This window comes from Amblyomma americanum, chromosome 9 (genome assembly GCF_052857255.1).
Source record: "Amblyomma americanum isolate KBUSLIRL-KWMA chromosome 9, ASM5285725v1, whole genome shotgun sequence".
Lineage (NCBI taxonomy): Eukaryota > Metazoa > Arthropoda > Arachnida > Ixodida > Ixodidae > Amblyomma > Amblyomma americanum.
Window position 1 is genome coordinate 71,402,429 of NC_135505.1, and position 17,076 is coordinate 71,419,504.

The window sequence follows — 17,076 nt, forward strand, 5'->3', positions numbered from 1 at the left end:
GCAAATCTATTTCGCCTCAAGTGCAAAAGAAGACTGCAGCAGCAACTGTGCAAAGCTCCAGTGCGTTGCCCTCTGATTGCGGTAGTTCCTTAGCAACAATGCATCACTGAAACAGCGCCGTTCAGCAACACTGCCTTAGCGAACCGTCATCTAACAACGCCATTTTGTAAAGCACTGGCCAGTTTGAAATGTGCGAATTTCCGCTGCTAAGCACGTGTACTACAGCTACCGTTGTGAAACCACACGCGGGGTGGAGAAGGCCATGTTTTCATAGAATTCATCCCGCCTCTTCCCGAAATTGAATAATACGTGCACGTTGAACACTACGGGTAGGATTTGCAGTGCGAGACGGACCATGCTCGATTTATGATTTACCATGGTATTGTTTCATACAAGCGTGACTTTGCGTTGCTTGCGAATGAACCGGAAAAATGGCCTTTCAACAGCAGATCGCAGAAGCATAACCGTCCACAAAATGTCATTTTCGTATAAGATTGGAAGAAGAAGAAGCTCGGAGCTGGTGGTGAGACGTTGCTTGTTGTTGAGCGGTAAAACAGGGCACTCTATTGTCGTTTATTGTCGAGCGAGTACTACTTTAGTAATGCCGCAAGGCTTACGAGGTGGGATTGGGGTGCTCTGCTTATGTTAATGCAAAAGCTCGGATTGCCGTACCCTCAAAAGGCTTCCTTCACATAACTGTAACCCTGGCACTTCGTTAGAGGAACTGAATTGATTTTTCATGAATGCCTCAGAATGCTGGTTTAGGTTTATGGAGGTTCAACACCACAAAGCGGCTCAGTCTATGAGGGACGCCCTAGTGAAGGGCTCCGGAAATTTCGGCCACCAGAGCCTCCTTAACGTGCACTGACTGACTGAAGCTCAACCGCCGCGGCCGGGATCGAACCCGCGTCTTTCGGGTCAGCAGCCGAGCGCCATAACCAGACAGCCACCGCGGCGGCTAAATATACCTCAGAATGCGTTGTTATATAAAATACAGCCTAAAGAAAAACGCCATTCCTACTTTTATAGACTTCTACACCGCGCTTTTTTCTTGGCCGCATGATTGTCCAATCTCTCTTAGGTCGTTCGCTGCTTTCCTTCTCTACCAGGTCCCCTACGCTGAGATCACCACCAAGACACTTGTGTTTGCCATCTTCGACTTTGACCGCTTTTCCAAGCACGACCAGATTGGCGAGGTCAAAGTTCCCATGAACACCATTGACCTCGCTCAGACCATCGAGGAGTGGAGGGACCTGACTGGCGTAGAGGGCGAGCAAGGACAGGTCAGTAACATTTGACCCGCATTGTCGAACCGCTTTCAACCGCGCTGTGTGTCGTTGTTTAAGGAAACGTTCGACATTCAGTGCCTTCGTTCTCACAAGCCTTTCCGCGTTAGCACGAACGCCCCTACCTCAGTTTTGTGGTATCAAGCTCGTCTACTTGTATGAATGCTCCAAGAAATGAAAACCGAAGTCTTGCCAGGTGGCGTTATAAATACTAATATATTAGTTGACATCATCTAATCACTGATTGGGCATCATGTAAATGCGCATATTAGAAAAGTCAAGCGGTGTAAACAATGAAAAAATGTTCGATATTGTCATCATATTTCACATTTTCCAGTCTTCTATTTAACTGTCGTCAGTTTTTCGTCACGTATTTCCGGAGAGATGCAATTTCAGGTACCACTCCTTCCACGCTCTGATTGTGTGCAAAACTATGGCATGATGTAATATAGCTGAGATTGTAAAGTCAATAACCAAGCCTAATATTAGCAAACAGATTTTCGTCTATTTCTTAATAAGAACTTTTTTTAAAGAATACTTCATAAAGCATATCGAAAATAATGTTTTGAAAGCCAGAGCTTCAAATTTAGTGGGAGAATATCTTTCTAAAAACTTACACTAGTATTACAATCGCATCGTATCCTTCATTTAACGTAGAATTACAGCTTTTTGTGACGGTCTTTGATTCTTCTCTGTGGAGGTGAGGGAGAGAATAGTGATGTGCAAGCCCAAGACGAGCACTTTTTGAATACAAGACAATCCTCTCATATTCTCACGGCTACATATAATTAAAAAACAAACTAATACAGTCCTAAACACTCCTGCCCCACAGTAAAACACGTTAGTGTCTTCTGTTTTCTTTCGACTTCTGTCGCAGCTAATAGGACAATCGTCTTGTAATTAGCACAAACTTTTATTAATAACGTGGCATCCTCGTCGACAGTAATATTCTTACATTTGTTAATCGTAAATGAATTCGCAAGAAAAGAAAATTCAAAATGATAGAAGTTGTGCCTTTTCACTGATCATCCTGAGAATTACATCAATGTAAAGTTAATCTTCGGTGTATTACCTGAATTGCTGGCGTAGCCAGTAATACTTTTTTTTCGTAAGCTACATTTTTTGCGGTCCTGCATCTTAATACGAAAAACGTTCATTGCTGTTATAGACTTGACGTGGAAAAAAGTATCGTAATGCAGCTAATTCTAACGCTGGCATGATATCTCGACAATTTCAAAAATGCTCACTTAAAATTTTCACCCTGCGTTGGATAACAGCAAAAACCTTGCAAGGCTGCTGAAATTTTCAGCGAGTAACTTTTGTAGCAAATTTGACACATTTTCTTAGCAACATTATCTATTTCTTACCTTTACATGCCTTCGTTCTCTCTAAGCTCATTGGCATAGGCTCGCTATCATATATATATATATATATATTATATACGTCAACTAAAGCAACTTATGCAAATAACTGAAAAAGGTTAATATTTCGAAGTTGCAAATGTTCTCATCAATACCACCTAGATAAACAGTCAACGCCTCTCATATGAAACATTCGTGGCTCGAAAAAAAGTCTTTACAGACGAGAACCATTAGGCTCATAAAATTTTTTGTTTGGTCGTACGTCAATAAATAATGCGCAATTTTACCGATTTCTGTTGAACTGTGCAGGTCGCTTTATGGAAATAAAAAATTAAACTCATGGAAATAAATAACCAGAAATTTAATGTTCACTTACATGTTATTAAGGCTTTGTACATTAATCTAGACTAGCATTATTCAGGTAGAGTCATGAATCTCATCAAATATCCTTGTTACCTGCGGAGCTTGAAAAGTAGCCACTTAAGAAGCAATTGAAAAGATTATCAATACATGTTTTGGCCGGCACTGTCGATGTTACTTTGTCATACCTACACGCTGGGAGCTCCGCGGGAACATTCATATCCACGTGGCAACCGCACTACCGGACAGGTAAAAGAAAAAGTAGAAAGCCTGTCAGACAATTTTTTTCTAAAGCCTGGTGTCGCAAGCCTGGTACCATACCGGTTGGCACATTCCTTTTTCTTTGCTTCTGCCTGCGAACTCATGCTGCATGACCGAAGAATGAGATGCCTGATGTTATGCATGCATGAATGTTTACCATGGGCACCTCTTCGTCTCTTGGCCAGCTTGGGCATGTGCTTGCCGCATGTGATTCTGAATGTCACCCCACCTTTCCGGATCGACTTCTGCTCTCTTCCAGTTTGGTTACTTCCTTCCTTTACGTCCCCTCGTTCTGTGTCTCTCCATGTTAGAGGTACTACTGTGGCTACGCTGCTACGCCGCCATGTTGTAGCGGTGCCAGACGCACAAGGTGTCCTGTCAGCACCTTGTTCCCCTTACTTGGTCTGCCTCGTGTAGGACACCAAAGGATACTTGGAACAAAGGACATTGTCTCGTCGTGTGTGTGCGTATGGTCAGCAACAGTTGAAGGGGCTCTGCGGGGGATTTTATCCCGATCTCGGTGTTTGATGCAGGGACATTGCCGACGTTCGAAAATTAAGACATGGAAGCCAACTACAAACTTTCAAGAGTTACGAGTGACATTCCAGACTGATTATTAAAGGGGAGGGAGCATGAAAGGTTGAGTTTATTGGAGCGCACACAAAGGCTTTGTCTCTTTTGTAGGAATCCTGCTAACACAAACTCACGCTTTCCTGATAAACTGAAGTGCATCTATCCAAACTCTTTTGACAACAACCTAGAATGTCATTTTTACACCTAATAACCTATAAGGGATCCTAGGTTTCAAAAATTATCATTTGACTGAATGCAACAGTTCAACAAACTCTTGTTTTCCTTAGGGTTCAAACAACCCAGAAATTATTAGCACGCAGTTTACTGCCAAATAAAATATATAGCCTAGAGCCTTTAGTTAAAAATATCCTCTCATGGCAGCTTCAACCAATGGTCGTTTTTATGCCTAATTCGGCTCTTTTGAAGCTTGAACATGCTTGCTGCCAGCGCCAAATAGTTTTCCTTAACAATATTCTGCGCATGTCTGTAGGCTGGCTGCACTAGTTTGTGCCATTCTCACAGAGCCCCTTCAACTCACTGTCTACTCTAGAACTATATGTGGTGCGTTGGTGAGGCACTACTGACTGCAACACCGAAACATACCACCACAGACTCACCGTTGCACTTGAGTAGCGTCGAACGTGTCACTGTAGTCTACACTTAGATGCCGGTTCCCTTGTGCGAACACGTGACCCTTCACAACATCACGTAGATGTAGAATGTCTAGTCTTATCGTGCCTAGCGTTTGCGTTTTGTACGTAGCGTTGAAAGTGCTCCAACATGATTTAGTCACGTCACCAACTCTCACCCCGGCCCATACAAACTAGGAAGCCCATCCCTGGACACTTGAGGCCAGTTTCAAGAAAAGAAACAATGAAGATTTAGGGTGCAGGTGAGGTTGCGTGCAAGTGTGTCTGTAGCTGCGAGTTGTCAAAAGCGGCTAAACCGAGCACTACGTTGTCAGGAAGACTGCCAGTCTGTGTGGATCTCCATGCTAGTGTGCAGTCGTGCTGAAAGCTGGTGGTACCGGGCGCTTAATCTCTTTGAACAGAGAATCACATTCAGTATTGTTTTTTTTTGTATTTAATTCCAATAACGGAATAGTTTCTTAATTCAGTCAATCGTTTGTTCACTTAAGGTGTCCCTTTACGTAAGATTCCTTTCATATCATTGGGCATGTCAGATTTTACACTAAAGGCTGTTATAGCTTCTTTTCAGTAATATAGCCCTGCACTCTACTGTGGAAGCCATAAAGACTTAATTACTTAGTGGATTATTTCCATTTCTTCAAATTAATAGATATGAAGTTAATTTATTTCGATTGAACTTAATTAACTGGCCCAGGTGATAAAGTAGAAACAGAAAATCCCCTCCTCTTTGCTTAGGGGACAGGAGGGAGAAAGTACGAAGACGAATACACAGAGAGGATGTTAGGCGACTGGTGACGAGAACAGATTTCGCTCATTCGCATTTGTGCTGCTAGGCTTTCTCTTACGGCTGACGATGTAGATTCCAAGGCCAAAAAAGCTCTGAATGGCTAAGCCAAAGCTATAACAGTTTGCACTGACTAACGCGCTAAGCTGGTAAGCTTAGCTAGACAATTTTTTTTTAGCTTCAATGCCTAAACGGCAGGGTGTTAGGTGAATACGTACCATAACTCTTTTTGCCAAGAATATAAATCAGCAGTATGATACTAGCGACCCGAACATGAAGGTTACAATGCTTCTAAAGTTCTCCAGCCGAGGGGTCTCTTCTAGTTATTTGTTCAAAATTTTCATTTATATGAGAAACGACCTCGGCTTCGATGTACGCATTGAGAGATGCCCCTTTGTCTAAAGAGTGTTCATGTATAATCTTTTTCATGGCGTTACCTAAGTGAACTGAAAATATTTAGGTCGGAGAAGAGAAAACGAATTCCCACAAAAGCAGCTTCGTCCTCGCACACGAACATGCCTTGGTACCTGGTGTTACCATCCGAGTTATTTTATGTAAATCATGCTGATACTTATGGTAAGAGACTTAATATTAGTTTCGCTGTACATCAATGCATTATAGACACGTGCAAATGCAGCGTCTTCCTTTCTTTCTGTTTAAAGCGTCGTATGTGACTTATCTTTCTTACATAACTAGTTCTTAGTCTGGTTTTCTCTTGTTTCTCAGGTTAATTTCTGATGTCTTTGTGTCACAAATTTTTGTCTAGCAAATGGAAACAAATTAAATGGTAGCTTGGCTTCACTTTCACTCCTCATTACGCCAATTTCTTTCCACGGTTCAGACGCTGCATAATATTCTAAAGCTCCTTGTTGCAACACAAGGTTGCTAGCAGGTAAACTATGCTCCCAAGAGCGATGTGGTACCTCATCGCAAACATGTGACATTAGTGTACAGTGTTCTCTTTTTGTTTTCTTCACTTATTATTAGCCACGAAATAGCAGAGGCACTGTTTGTCATCTTAAGTTCCTTTGAATACTACACCGAATGCAAATGTATGACCAGTTGCTACAGCAAGGCACGGACTTTGGCTGGTTTATGTAAGATGATACTTGCAGCGTTAAGTGCTTAACTTGATACGAACTTCGGACGGCTGGTCCCTGTCCTTGCTGCGCTTTTAATCCTGCCAGAATGAGAGCGCGTAAGCTTAAATTCACCAGTGGAAACAGCAGCAGCAAACCTGGTCGGTGGTAGAGCCTCGCCGCTGAAGCAACATGGCTGCCTCTGTGGGCTCTGGTTTCGTGTGGCAGCGCATGCTATTGTGCTGGCCGTGATTGTGAAGTGGTGGTCATATGTGGAGCATTCATTTCTTGTCCTTGTTTCCTTGGTTTACTTCCGTTTGGTATCGTCCCTGGCAAAAAGACCAGTGGAACAACCAGCATGACCTGTCTGTCAACTGTGCTGGCAGGGAATGTTCCGAAACACAGCGTTCCACATGGAATGAAAAAATCTCCAGGCGATAGACACGTGTATGCCACGAGCTCTGACAGGACGGGTTCTGTCTCCTCTACGGCACGAAAAGGCAGCGGTTTCCCGGAATAAAACGTCGCGCTTCCAAAGCTGCACAGGCTAATTAAGCTCGAAGGTTTATAAACTAACTGTGGTACTATCTTAGGGATTTAACTGAAAAGTGTCTTTACCTCTGCGCACCTGAAGTTCTTCATCGGGTATTAAAACCACACACAGTACTCATGCAGAAAAAACTGCAACGCTGATAGTTACGTTAAAACACCTTCTAACTATAAACGGGTCAAACAAATACCTTCCCCTTACATTCACTAACATGAAATTACATGCCAGCATAGTAAAAAACATGTGCAGTTCTGAGGCGGTTTTCATTTAAAAGCAGACAAAATTTTTAGTAGTGCCCCCAGCTTTATATAAACATTAAACTTGTTCCTCTCTGAGAAAGTCGTTGCACATAAAAAATGTAGAAATCTAAGTGTATGTGATTGTTTTGGAATACTGCCGTAATATACTGTGAAAGACACCATTTTTCAGAATTAGCTACGTACCGAATATTTCGTTAGAACTTTTTGCGCATGTTTTGTTAACAGCCATATCTTGCAATTTCTAAAGCGACTTCAATGCATACATTTATCGTCTAGAAATGCCGAACTGTTGTGTGTATTTCGCTCTCAAGTACAGCTGTTAATCACTATGTATGTAGCAACAGAAAAATTCTAGTTTTGTTGTGTTCTTTGTTAACGAGGTGCTCGGATGTTTTTTTTTTGTGTGTGTGTGTAAATCATAGTGCGAAAGGAATGAAGATGACACTGAACAAATGCAGTGTTTCATTTCTGGCTATCTGCCACGTCCTCTTCGCACTAATTCACAACTGCCATCAACTTGACCAACTTGCCGTTGTCCTGGGTATACTGTATTAATTGATTCAGAACTTCTAGTGAACCGATTGTTTCAATGGGATAGCAGAGAGAGCTTGCCCCCGAAATACCTATATTTTGTTTCTTGATTGTAACATAAATAGCGTGCTCTAGGAACGTTGGGATATACCCATGCTACTTAATATCTTTATTCATGTTTAAACCCTCTGTAAAGAGTATCCTTACAAACAATTAGCATGGAATTACACGCAGTTCGGACACTACTTAAGCTCAAGTGCATAGTGTCATTGCAACAGTTTTGCAACCTTCCACTCACTGAAGGATTGCCACAAACATCCACCAGGTGTACACGCTATAAACAAAGCTTTTGGGTGGTATGAAGTGTTTGAAGCTAAAGGTTTCCAGACCGCTCTGGACCACGTGTTCGCAAAATAAGAAAAGAATGTGAAGTGTCATAAACATAAATAAAATCCATGTCCTATGGTCAAACAGAAAATTTTTGAAAGACTTTGGTAAAGCCTAAATATAGCATTGGAATCGGCGGGCTTTACACTGTCAGATCTTGTGTGTATCCTGCGAAGGTTTCTGAAACGTATCTACGGCTCTTTTGTACATGGCGCTGATATACCGAAAGTATAGTGCCTGAGCAGTTCACTTCAGTGCTGTTTTAGCCCGATTCTAACTAATGCGACGCCATTGTACGTGCTATGATTGTGCTGTGAGCCATGTCGTTTGATCGCAGTTCTGTGTTCTCATCGTGCTTAAATTCTGAGAACACCTCCTAACCAGCAGTCCACCTCAACATCCCAACATTTTTCATGCATATACGAGCAAGAAATCTACTTTTAAGATTGTAAGCCAACGCATTTTACAATGGACATTTGTCGAAAAACTTATGGTGTTTTACTTACACTGAGATGTCATAGATGCTGTTGTACTTAGTCCTATACAAGACCACATTCACTGCCTTAAATACATGTCTTATTTATTTGCATTTTAGGCTGAGTAACTTGAGAGCCACTTAATGTTACCACACAAAAGTTTTAAATTCGTATTTAGTACTTCAAAAATAGGCGTATTCTTTTCTGCTCTTTTTCTGCTGCCTGTACGGGCCCATAGCTTGTTACAGAAGCGAGAAGAAAGAGTTGTAATAGCAGAAAAAAAAGCGCTGATCTCCACAACCGACGAGCAAAGAGCGAACAGTGTGAGGTCTACACACCCCTGTTTCTTATCTGTTTGTTTTCCTCGAACTTTCTCGTTTTATACCTACTCTTTTTTCTTCTTGCTGTATTTCCGTTTTTCTCGTTTCTTTTGGTACATGGTCTGCTCGCCGCTCCTCCTTGTCGCATCGCAAAAAAAAAAACTTCTATCTCTTTTGAAACCCCTTTCTCTCTTTGGGAACATGGCCCACCTGCTCCTTCCCATACCTGCTGCGGAACGCACGGCTGCCCGTAAGTATTGCCGCCCGCCGCCAGACGGCGGTGACGTCGCCCATGTTCTCCCTCTCTCTCTCTACTTTCTCCCCCGCCTCCGCGCCTGCGCAGTGCATGCCCCGTTTCTGGCTTGCACCCGTGCTATCTCTCATATACTGTGTGGCTCTCTCTTCTCTCTCTCTCTTTCTCTCTCTCCTGTCCTTCTGGGTCCGGATTACTCTCTCCCTCATGCTTACCGTGTTCACGCTCCCGCAGCAGCTGGTGGTGGCTCCTGGAACGTGGCTGCTCTACCTGACCCTCCGGAGTGCTCCCATTACGGGGCCTGTCCACTCTTGCGCTTGACTTTGTCGCGTGTAGACACTTTTATTCCTTTTTTTTTCTTTCGATCCTACACGCTTGTCGTGGCGGCGATTGTGTGTTTGTGCCTTGGTCATACGTGATCCTGCGTCTGTGTGCGAAATAGCTGCTAGCGTTAAAGCTTCTGTTTGCTAGTCGGGTCCTACAAATCTATGCATAAACTAACGGACCCAGTACCGGGATGTGGGGTGCCTTTGAACTTTATGCGTTGGATGAGTGAAGTTATTATAAAGGGGCACAAAAAATTAAAGCTGGCCCGAAACCTGTTCTCTTTCTTTCGAAGCAGACAGAGCCATATATCAGAACTCTTGGAATATTAGCGAACTAAGAACTGAAGTACTTTGACTGAAGCCGCTGGCGTTGTTCTGAAGCGTTTATATACGGCCTAGTGAGTGTGCTGACAGAAATCCAATGCTGAAACTCCTCCCTAATTTACGCACTAGATTTAGGGCCCCCCATGGTTGATGATGATTACTGCACGTGAAAGAGCAGAGGGTATAAGAAGTTTCTTAAAAGACAGCGGAAAACACGCTCCTCCAGGTGTGTGCACATTTTCGCTTCAACATGGTTTTTACAGCGCGCTGTCGGATTTCTACATGAGTACAACTTTTGAATCTTACTGTTATACCCAATCTGGCTTCAGCTTGTTCTTGCATATCTCTGCCGCACAAAAAGCTATGTCCTTTAAAAGTGGTCAATCTTAATGTCTAGGGGAAACGAATCAAGTACCTCCTCATTAATACGGTTAGAGTAGCATCGTATTGTTTATTCTTTCTATAACTTTAATAAATTTCGGATGTGATATGCTAAGGGAAAGAAATAAATCCACCTGACGCGTAGGTCACGTTAGATTCAGGTTAAGTGACAACTTTTATTACCGATGCTACCTTACTGCTTGAAAGCAAGAAAAGAAAGAACCCTCGGTTCGACGTCTTGTGTTCGCTTTCTGCGAACAAGAGGCGCACCAGGAAAAGAGATTAACCGAAGTTGATTCGTATTTATGGCATCAAGACAAAAAAATGGCTGTGGCTTTACTGTGACTAAGCCTAGATACACAAGCGAAAGCTTTAATTATGGTGTGGTTAAGCTTGGTTAATCACAGTTTCAAGAGCATTGTTGACAGAGAGTTAGACGCAGTCGTTGAGCTGTGCTATCACTCTTTATTTTTGCACCTTTATTGCTGCAAAGACTGCCCGATGGTCGGTTAAGTAGTTTTGTCAGCTGGGTGATCAGACTGCCTGGTTTCGATAGTACTGCGCGCGTGCACTGCACGCAGCTGCTCTTCGGCGTTCTCCCGTGTGGCGTCTGTGCTCGCACGCCCCGGCGCGTCAGCTGACTCTTCCTCAGCCTCTGACGCTAGGTTCGCACGCTTGTTTCCGGACCCTCTACAGTGAAGTAGCTCGCCGCGATTCGGCGGGGTGGTCAGACGCCGCTGTCCGACGACGGCTCAAAGCCTCCCGCTCCCGCGCAACGCTCAGAGAAGACGACCCGGTTTCGATCTCATGCATGGCCAAGCTCGCACTGACTAGGCCTGCGCGCCGCTCCTACGAACACACTAGCGGAAAAACGCGCGGCAAGCCGTTGGCGGCACAATTCGCGGCGCGAAAGGGTCGGCCATACCGGCGGCAAGGAGTGCGCGGGAAAGCGCCGCCGCGCAAGCTCTTTTCACGCCAAAGCGGTCGAGGTCCCTGCTTTCAGAGGAGCGCGCGCGGCTCCGCTGCCGGCGCTGGAATGTGACTTTGGTAGGAGCCAAGAGGTGGCGACACAGGCGCTTCCCGCGTGACTGAAAGTCGGGCGCCCCTCATTGGTCTCCCCGCTCCGCGGCACGCGGCAAGCCGCCGAAAGTGGCTCCTCGACCCATCCTCTGCGCGGCAGACCAACGCGCCGCCGAGGCAGGTTTCGCGGCACGCGGCGCGCTGCCGGCGGCGTGCCGCGCGTGTTTTGCCGCCAGTGTGTCCGTAGCCAGCCGCGCGGTGAGTCACGTAGTCAGGCGGCGACCCAGCGGCGGAGACTGCATGCGCCAAGCCGGCGGCGGCGGCGCAGCTTCAGTCAAATTAAGGTCAAACTGCAGCCCGCGACGAAATCGGCGCCGCTATACCAGTAAAGCTTTCGCTTGAAAAAAGAAGAAAAGTAATATTCACGCGCCGCCTCCGTACGCCACTGCATTAGCTTCATATGTTGCTTTCACTCCGCTCTATCATTTCGCACGTTTGGAAACAGGCGGCGCACTCTATTTCGCTCTAAATCTAACCACACGCCTTTCCTATTGGAAATGATTTATGGGTGTTTAACGTCCCAAAGCGACTCAGGCTATGAGGGACGCCGTACTGAAGGGCTCCGGAAATTTCGACCACCTGGGGTTCTGTAACGTGCACTGACATCGCACAGTACACGGGCCTCTAGAATTTCGCCTCCATCGAAATTCGACCTCCGCGGCCGGGACGAACCCGCGTCTTTCGGGCCAGCAGCCGAGCGCCATAACCACTCAGCCACTGCGGCGGCCTTTCCTATTGGAAATGAAGGAATGTTGTTAGCATATGAGAAAGCGCGCTAGCGTGCACTACCGAAAGGCACATACCGTACCTGCAATTTCAGTTAAGCAACGCGTGAAGGGTAATAGTGTGCTCCGTTTGCTTTTGGGAGCACTTGTGCTTTTTGTTTTGCAAATGTCACCAAACATTTCAAATTCTGCACGTAGTGCTGTTTTACCGCGTATGGAGTGTCACGCATAGTAGTGAATATTTGCGCATACTAATGATGGCGACTTCAGGATAATAGAAGAAGGCTGTTCGAATGTTTCCTTCACCTTGCAGGTCAGCACAGAAGCTAACACGCTGTGTCCAAAATTTTTATTGGAGCTGCGCAAACATCCTATAAAGGGACTTAGGCGACTAGGCGTCTCGGACTTATCTGGGACCGTATTCTATAACATGTCGATTGCCAATTTGGGCTGAACCGCGAGTATATAACAGCGACCAATGAGAGCGGAGAAAATAGACAATTAATAGTAACAGAATAAGGCCCCTAGTTGTAATAACAACAGCATTTTCATGTCCTCTCTCTGGGGCGATTTTCAATTGCTTTCTTTTGTTCTTATTTCGAGAATTTCTTAGTCACACTACCGCGTACACTTATGGATCGCTTTTGTCAAAAACCAAACGGACAACAGTTTAGCCTTTACAAATATATTTGTGGTGCAAAAACCGCGCACGGACACAAGGCTGGTGGCGCAAGAGCAGCACACACAAAAAAACCGCGCACCGTGCGAGAGAAAACGTCAGTCCTCCAATAGTCTTCCTATGCAGGCGTTTAAAAACCATCAGTGTGTCTATTTTGAGCAAGCCGCGGTAAGTCAATGTGGAACAAACCGGCACTCTTCCGTATTCGAGTTGTAATTTCCTGCAATTATTCTAAGGCATTCATTTTACAATTAACTCTAACTATGCCGCAGAATTTTAAAATTTACAGAAAATATCTGGTCCGCGTGCTATCCGTGCCTTGCATGCAACCTTACGTCATCTCTGCCTTTATAAGTCGGCACTGTAGCGCCCTGAATAGGCAAGCGCTTCATCTCCTGACGTAATTATAAGAAAGCAATGATACGAACTGGTTTAGGTGGCCTTCTTTTCTTTCTGTTTCTATTCGTCTGAGTGCTATCACCAACTTAACTACGGGTACACTACATTCAATCAATCTTAATTCAATACAAATTGTTGATGCTTGTTTCTGAACTACTACGCACTCTAGTTGAAAAGCACAACAGAAAAGTTCCTGTCGTCGCAATAGATTTCCTGTAATCAATTTGAAAAGAAACTTGTAGTGAAAACAGAAATGTTTATAGTAACAGCAGAATTTTGAGTAGTTACTACAGAGAAATGCTACAAAATTAGACTACAGAAAAGTACCGCAGAAAAACTGCAGCAATTCAAAAATAGTACGAAAGAACAGAAAATCTGTGGTTACGACAAAACTGCAAAACTTCTTTCGTATTTCTGGCACGGTTCCGTCGTTGTTGTTTTTTTTTTCGACCGTGACACTCCAGCACCTTTATAAAGCGCAGAAGACAAAGCGAATAAAAAGACATGAAAATGTTGGCTTTCTTCATAGAACACAGGTCTGTTGTAAACACCGCATTTTGACCTGCATCTTTTTTTGCGCACAATCTTATAGAGGGAGACTCGAAAGGCCATTGAGCTGCATCAAAGCATTGCAAAAATCTAGACGGAAAATTTTACTCGCATAAAATTATTTTATCTTGCATGCTGAGGCGAAGCCCCGTTAAATAATATCGCCTAAAGCTTCGAACTAACAGCATTGTACAAGTTTTTTAGTGTTCCTTTTCGCTTCAGCATAATGGGTTCATGCGGATAGCTGCGGGTCAAGAAAGAGTTCAGTTGCAAGCTAATGAGACTGCGGATGCGTGCGCAGAAAAAGGCTGACGCATACTTTGAGGGAGACAACTTTTTTATTCACCGCGGGGCTTTTCTGCTGAAATGGCCAGTTCGGGAATTAGAGTGGCGCGTTCGAAGTGCAGGCTAACAGCAGCATAGGTCGCTCGTGAAGCGCGACGTTCAGGGAAAAAAAAAAAAAAAGACGTTCGGTTAAAATCGCGGTCGTAAATATCACGTTTTACGGCAATATCATTTTATTGCGCCAATCTCTGTGGCGTGAATATGCAACTCCGTTTCCACTCATTAAATAGGTAATTCTCGAGATTTCTCCCGATTGCGTAAAGTCAATCTATTCTGTGAATTGCAACAGCACACCTTCGTATACTTGTCCATGAAAAGAAAATCGGGCTTGTAGAAGTAGTCGAGAAACAATACCTTTTAAAAGGCTCCCTCTGTGCAATGACAAAAAGCAGCACCAATAGGCAGACCGTCGCCTTCCCCGGGCCGAAGAATCCCACAGGCACCGTCTTGTGGTCTCCATGCCATAGCGTGAAGGGCTTTCCGTGTGAGATTAATAACGTGTCTCGGTTCCAGTGCACGACATTATTAATGGTCTACAGTTCCTTTGCTCTCAAGGGAGACCTCGCGGGCAGTCGCCTCAGTGCAGAGCTTCATGACAGCGCGGCGCGGCCCGTTTTCATCCCCACTATGGGCTTCGCGCCTTCTTCGACGGTTGTTTAAACATTAACTCCTCTCTTGGTGCCTCGGGACAGGCAAGCTACTTCGCCCGGGAACTCTCCCGTCTTGGCTCCCGTCGTAAACACGCGCCTTCTTTGCGCAGCCATTACAAGTCAAGGCGGTTGCCCCATGCGCCACAGGCACGAATTACGCTCGGATTCGGTGCGTCGAAAGCGCGTAAAAGTGGCTGCGGCAAACTTTGTTCCTTTTTCAGAGCACTAGGGTTCACATCATACACACTCTCTGTCAGAAACATGGGAACTTAGTTCTTGCGAAATCTTTCATGTTTTAGTCAGAGCCTACTAAGAAGGATTGCGTTAGTGACGCAGGGTGCATTACAAACTAAAAGCTTGCAAAATGCAAGTTAAGACAGCTGGCCATGGTTCTCGCATGTAAGAGGGAAAATCGCCTATCACGGGGCTTGCGCTAACCAATAAAGACATTACTAGCAGGTTGCTGCTAGCCTCCATTCACATGCACACGGACTTTGGGGATCAAACTTTTGGAATAAAAGTCGCTTGCACTGTGCTGGACCTTGAATTGTTTTTGATGTGCAAAATGTTATAAACACCAGAGTGACCCGGACTGCATTTATTGCTGTGGCGTTGGATCAAGGCGGTTGGTTTTATGCTAAATGTGCAAGTTAGCTTGATAACTGCACGGTCAAGACATATTAGCTCGCTGTGAGATTCATATTGCATTAAGTTTCACCCACGCATCTCAGAGACACTATGTAGGCTGTCCGCGCTTTTCCTGTTAGAACAGAACAAAATGACGATTAATATACGCTGTACAGTGTCAGAAAAGCAATGAATACCCAGTTATTAAACTAACAAAACTCAAACAGGACACCCATCTAGTATTCTACCTAACGCATTGGGTTAATGTAACGTTCTCTTGACGCCCTTTTCAGGAATTAGGCACCGTCCGTTTCCGTATCACATGCGCTTCTTAGCTCAAAAGCTGGGTACAGTGATGGTGTATAATGTGAAAACACTTACGTGGACAGCATCGCGGCATGAAAACCACAACATGCGGCCTGATTAGTGCTCACATGAAAAAGTAGTTTATTATCGTTCCAAGAGTTCGATATACTGACGCACGAGGCACGCATCAGTCACATCCCGTTTATCAACTGGCACCTCTGTGTAGGTGCTGACCTCAGTCGAGGCCGCAGTTAGTGAGACTCTAATTCCTTCATGTAGTAATGCGCATGCGCTAATGCCCTAGCGAACAAGTTTTTAAAAATTTCGACGACATAGACAAGCTAGCTTTGTTTGTTTCAAGCATACGCAACTATGTTTTCATTGATCACTGATGTTTCATGCGTGCCGCATCCGTAACTATGTATAACTCGTCCTTCATGTACACGTGGCACTACCACAATTTCGGAATGCTTTAAGCGCTAAACCATTTTTGACAGATTCAGATAAATTTCAACGAAGCTCTCGAAGAATGTATAGATCTCTGAACACGCATATTAAGTCAGCTATCGTGAGATAATGAAACAGAGATGACTATATACCTCCATAGTTTAGCTGGGAATCAACCCGGTGGCCTGTGAATTAGAGGACTGACGCGCTGACGGAACAGCGATAAGGCCATCGCGTGAGCGTGTGCTCCGGTGACTTTAATGGTGTTCGACAGTTGTTGAAGAACGCAGTAATGGTCGTACCTTGCACTGAAATTGAAGGCGATAATGCTAATGAACACGTGATTGATAAGCACGAGGGATGTCGGTACCCTGCGAAGTTTCTAGCTCAGCTCTACCCGCACTTCATGCTACGCATTAAAACACACATATCTGGCCCGATCATGGTAGGTTCTGTGCAGAATATAGATGGGAAAGGCGGATTCAACAAAGAACCTCATCTTCTGCGTGGCAGTCCTCATCAGACTCCTAGATCTGTCATTTGCACTCGCGTGCTTCGCTTGCCATCGATGCCTTCCTGGAGCGATAATACTTTCACTGAATTCACAATTCCAAATCCTTAACCGTGTGAACACCTATAGTGAGAAGGTTTGATGGGTTTATTTGATTTGACGTCCCAAAGCAACTTAGGGTATGAGAGACGCCGTAGTGGAGGGCTCCAGATAAATTTCGATCACCAGGTGGTTCTTTAACGTGCACTGACATCGCAAGTACACGAACCTCTCACATTTCGCCTCCATCTAAATGCGACCTCCGCGGCCGGGAGTTATCAGAAGGGAATGCAACAACGAGCATTTATGAGCTGCGTACATAGTTTGCTAATCAGGGGCGCTGAAAAGCTGGATGAATTTCAGAATTTAAAAACTTAAACAGGATTCCTGCGGCAGGCGTCGCCATGGACGAATTCCACACCTGACAACGAAAGCAGAGACACCTTTTATTCGCTCGCTGAGCTCATTCAGGTAGAAGAAAGAGCAAGCGATGGAGTGGATTGCCACCTCAGTGTTTCCAACGCACTTAATATAATTCGTAATCGCCACCATGCGAC

The 17,076-nt window shown here is 44.7% G+C and overlaps 1 protein-coding gene across 4 annotated transcripts in view; it reads left to right on the top strand.

Moving 5' to 3' along the window:
• Positions 1-17,076, top strand: part of Syt1 (Synaptotagmin 1) — a 162,055-nt gene that overhangs the window by 127,829 nt on the left and 17,150 nt on the right. For all 4 annotated transcript variants that reach the window (XM_077638395.1, XM_077638394.1, XM_077638397.1 and 1 more), the window contains exon 6: positions 1,110-1,283. In XM_077638395.1, the coding sequence (XP_077494521.1) occupies positions 1,110-1,283 (174 nt within the window). The remainder of the gene's footprint in view (positions 1-1,109; positions 1,284-17,076) is intronic.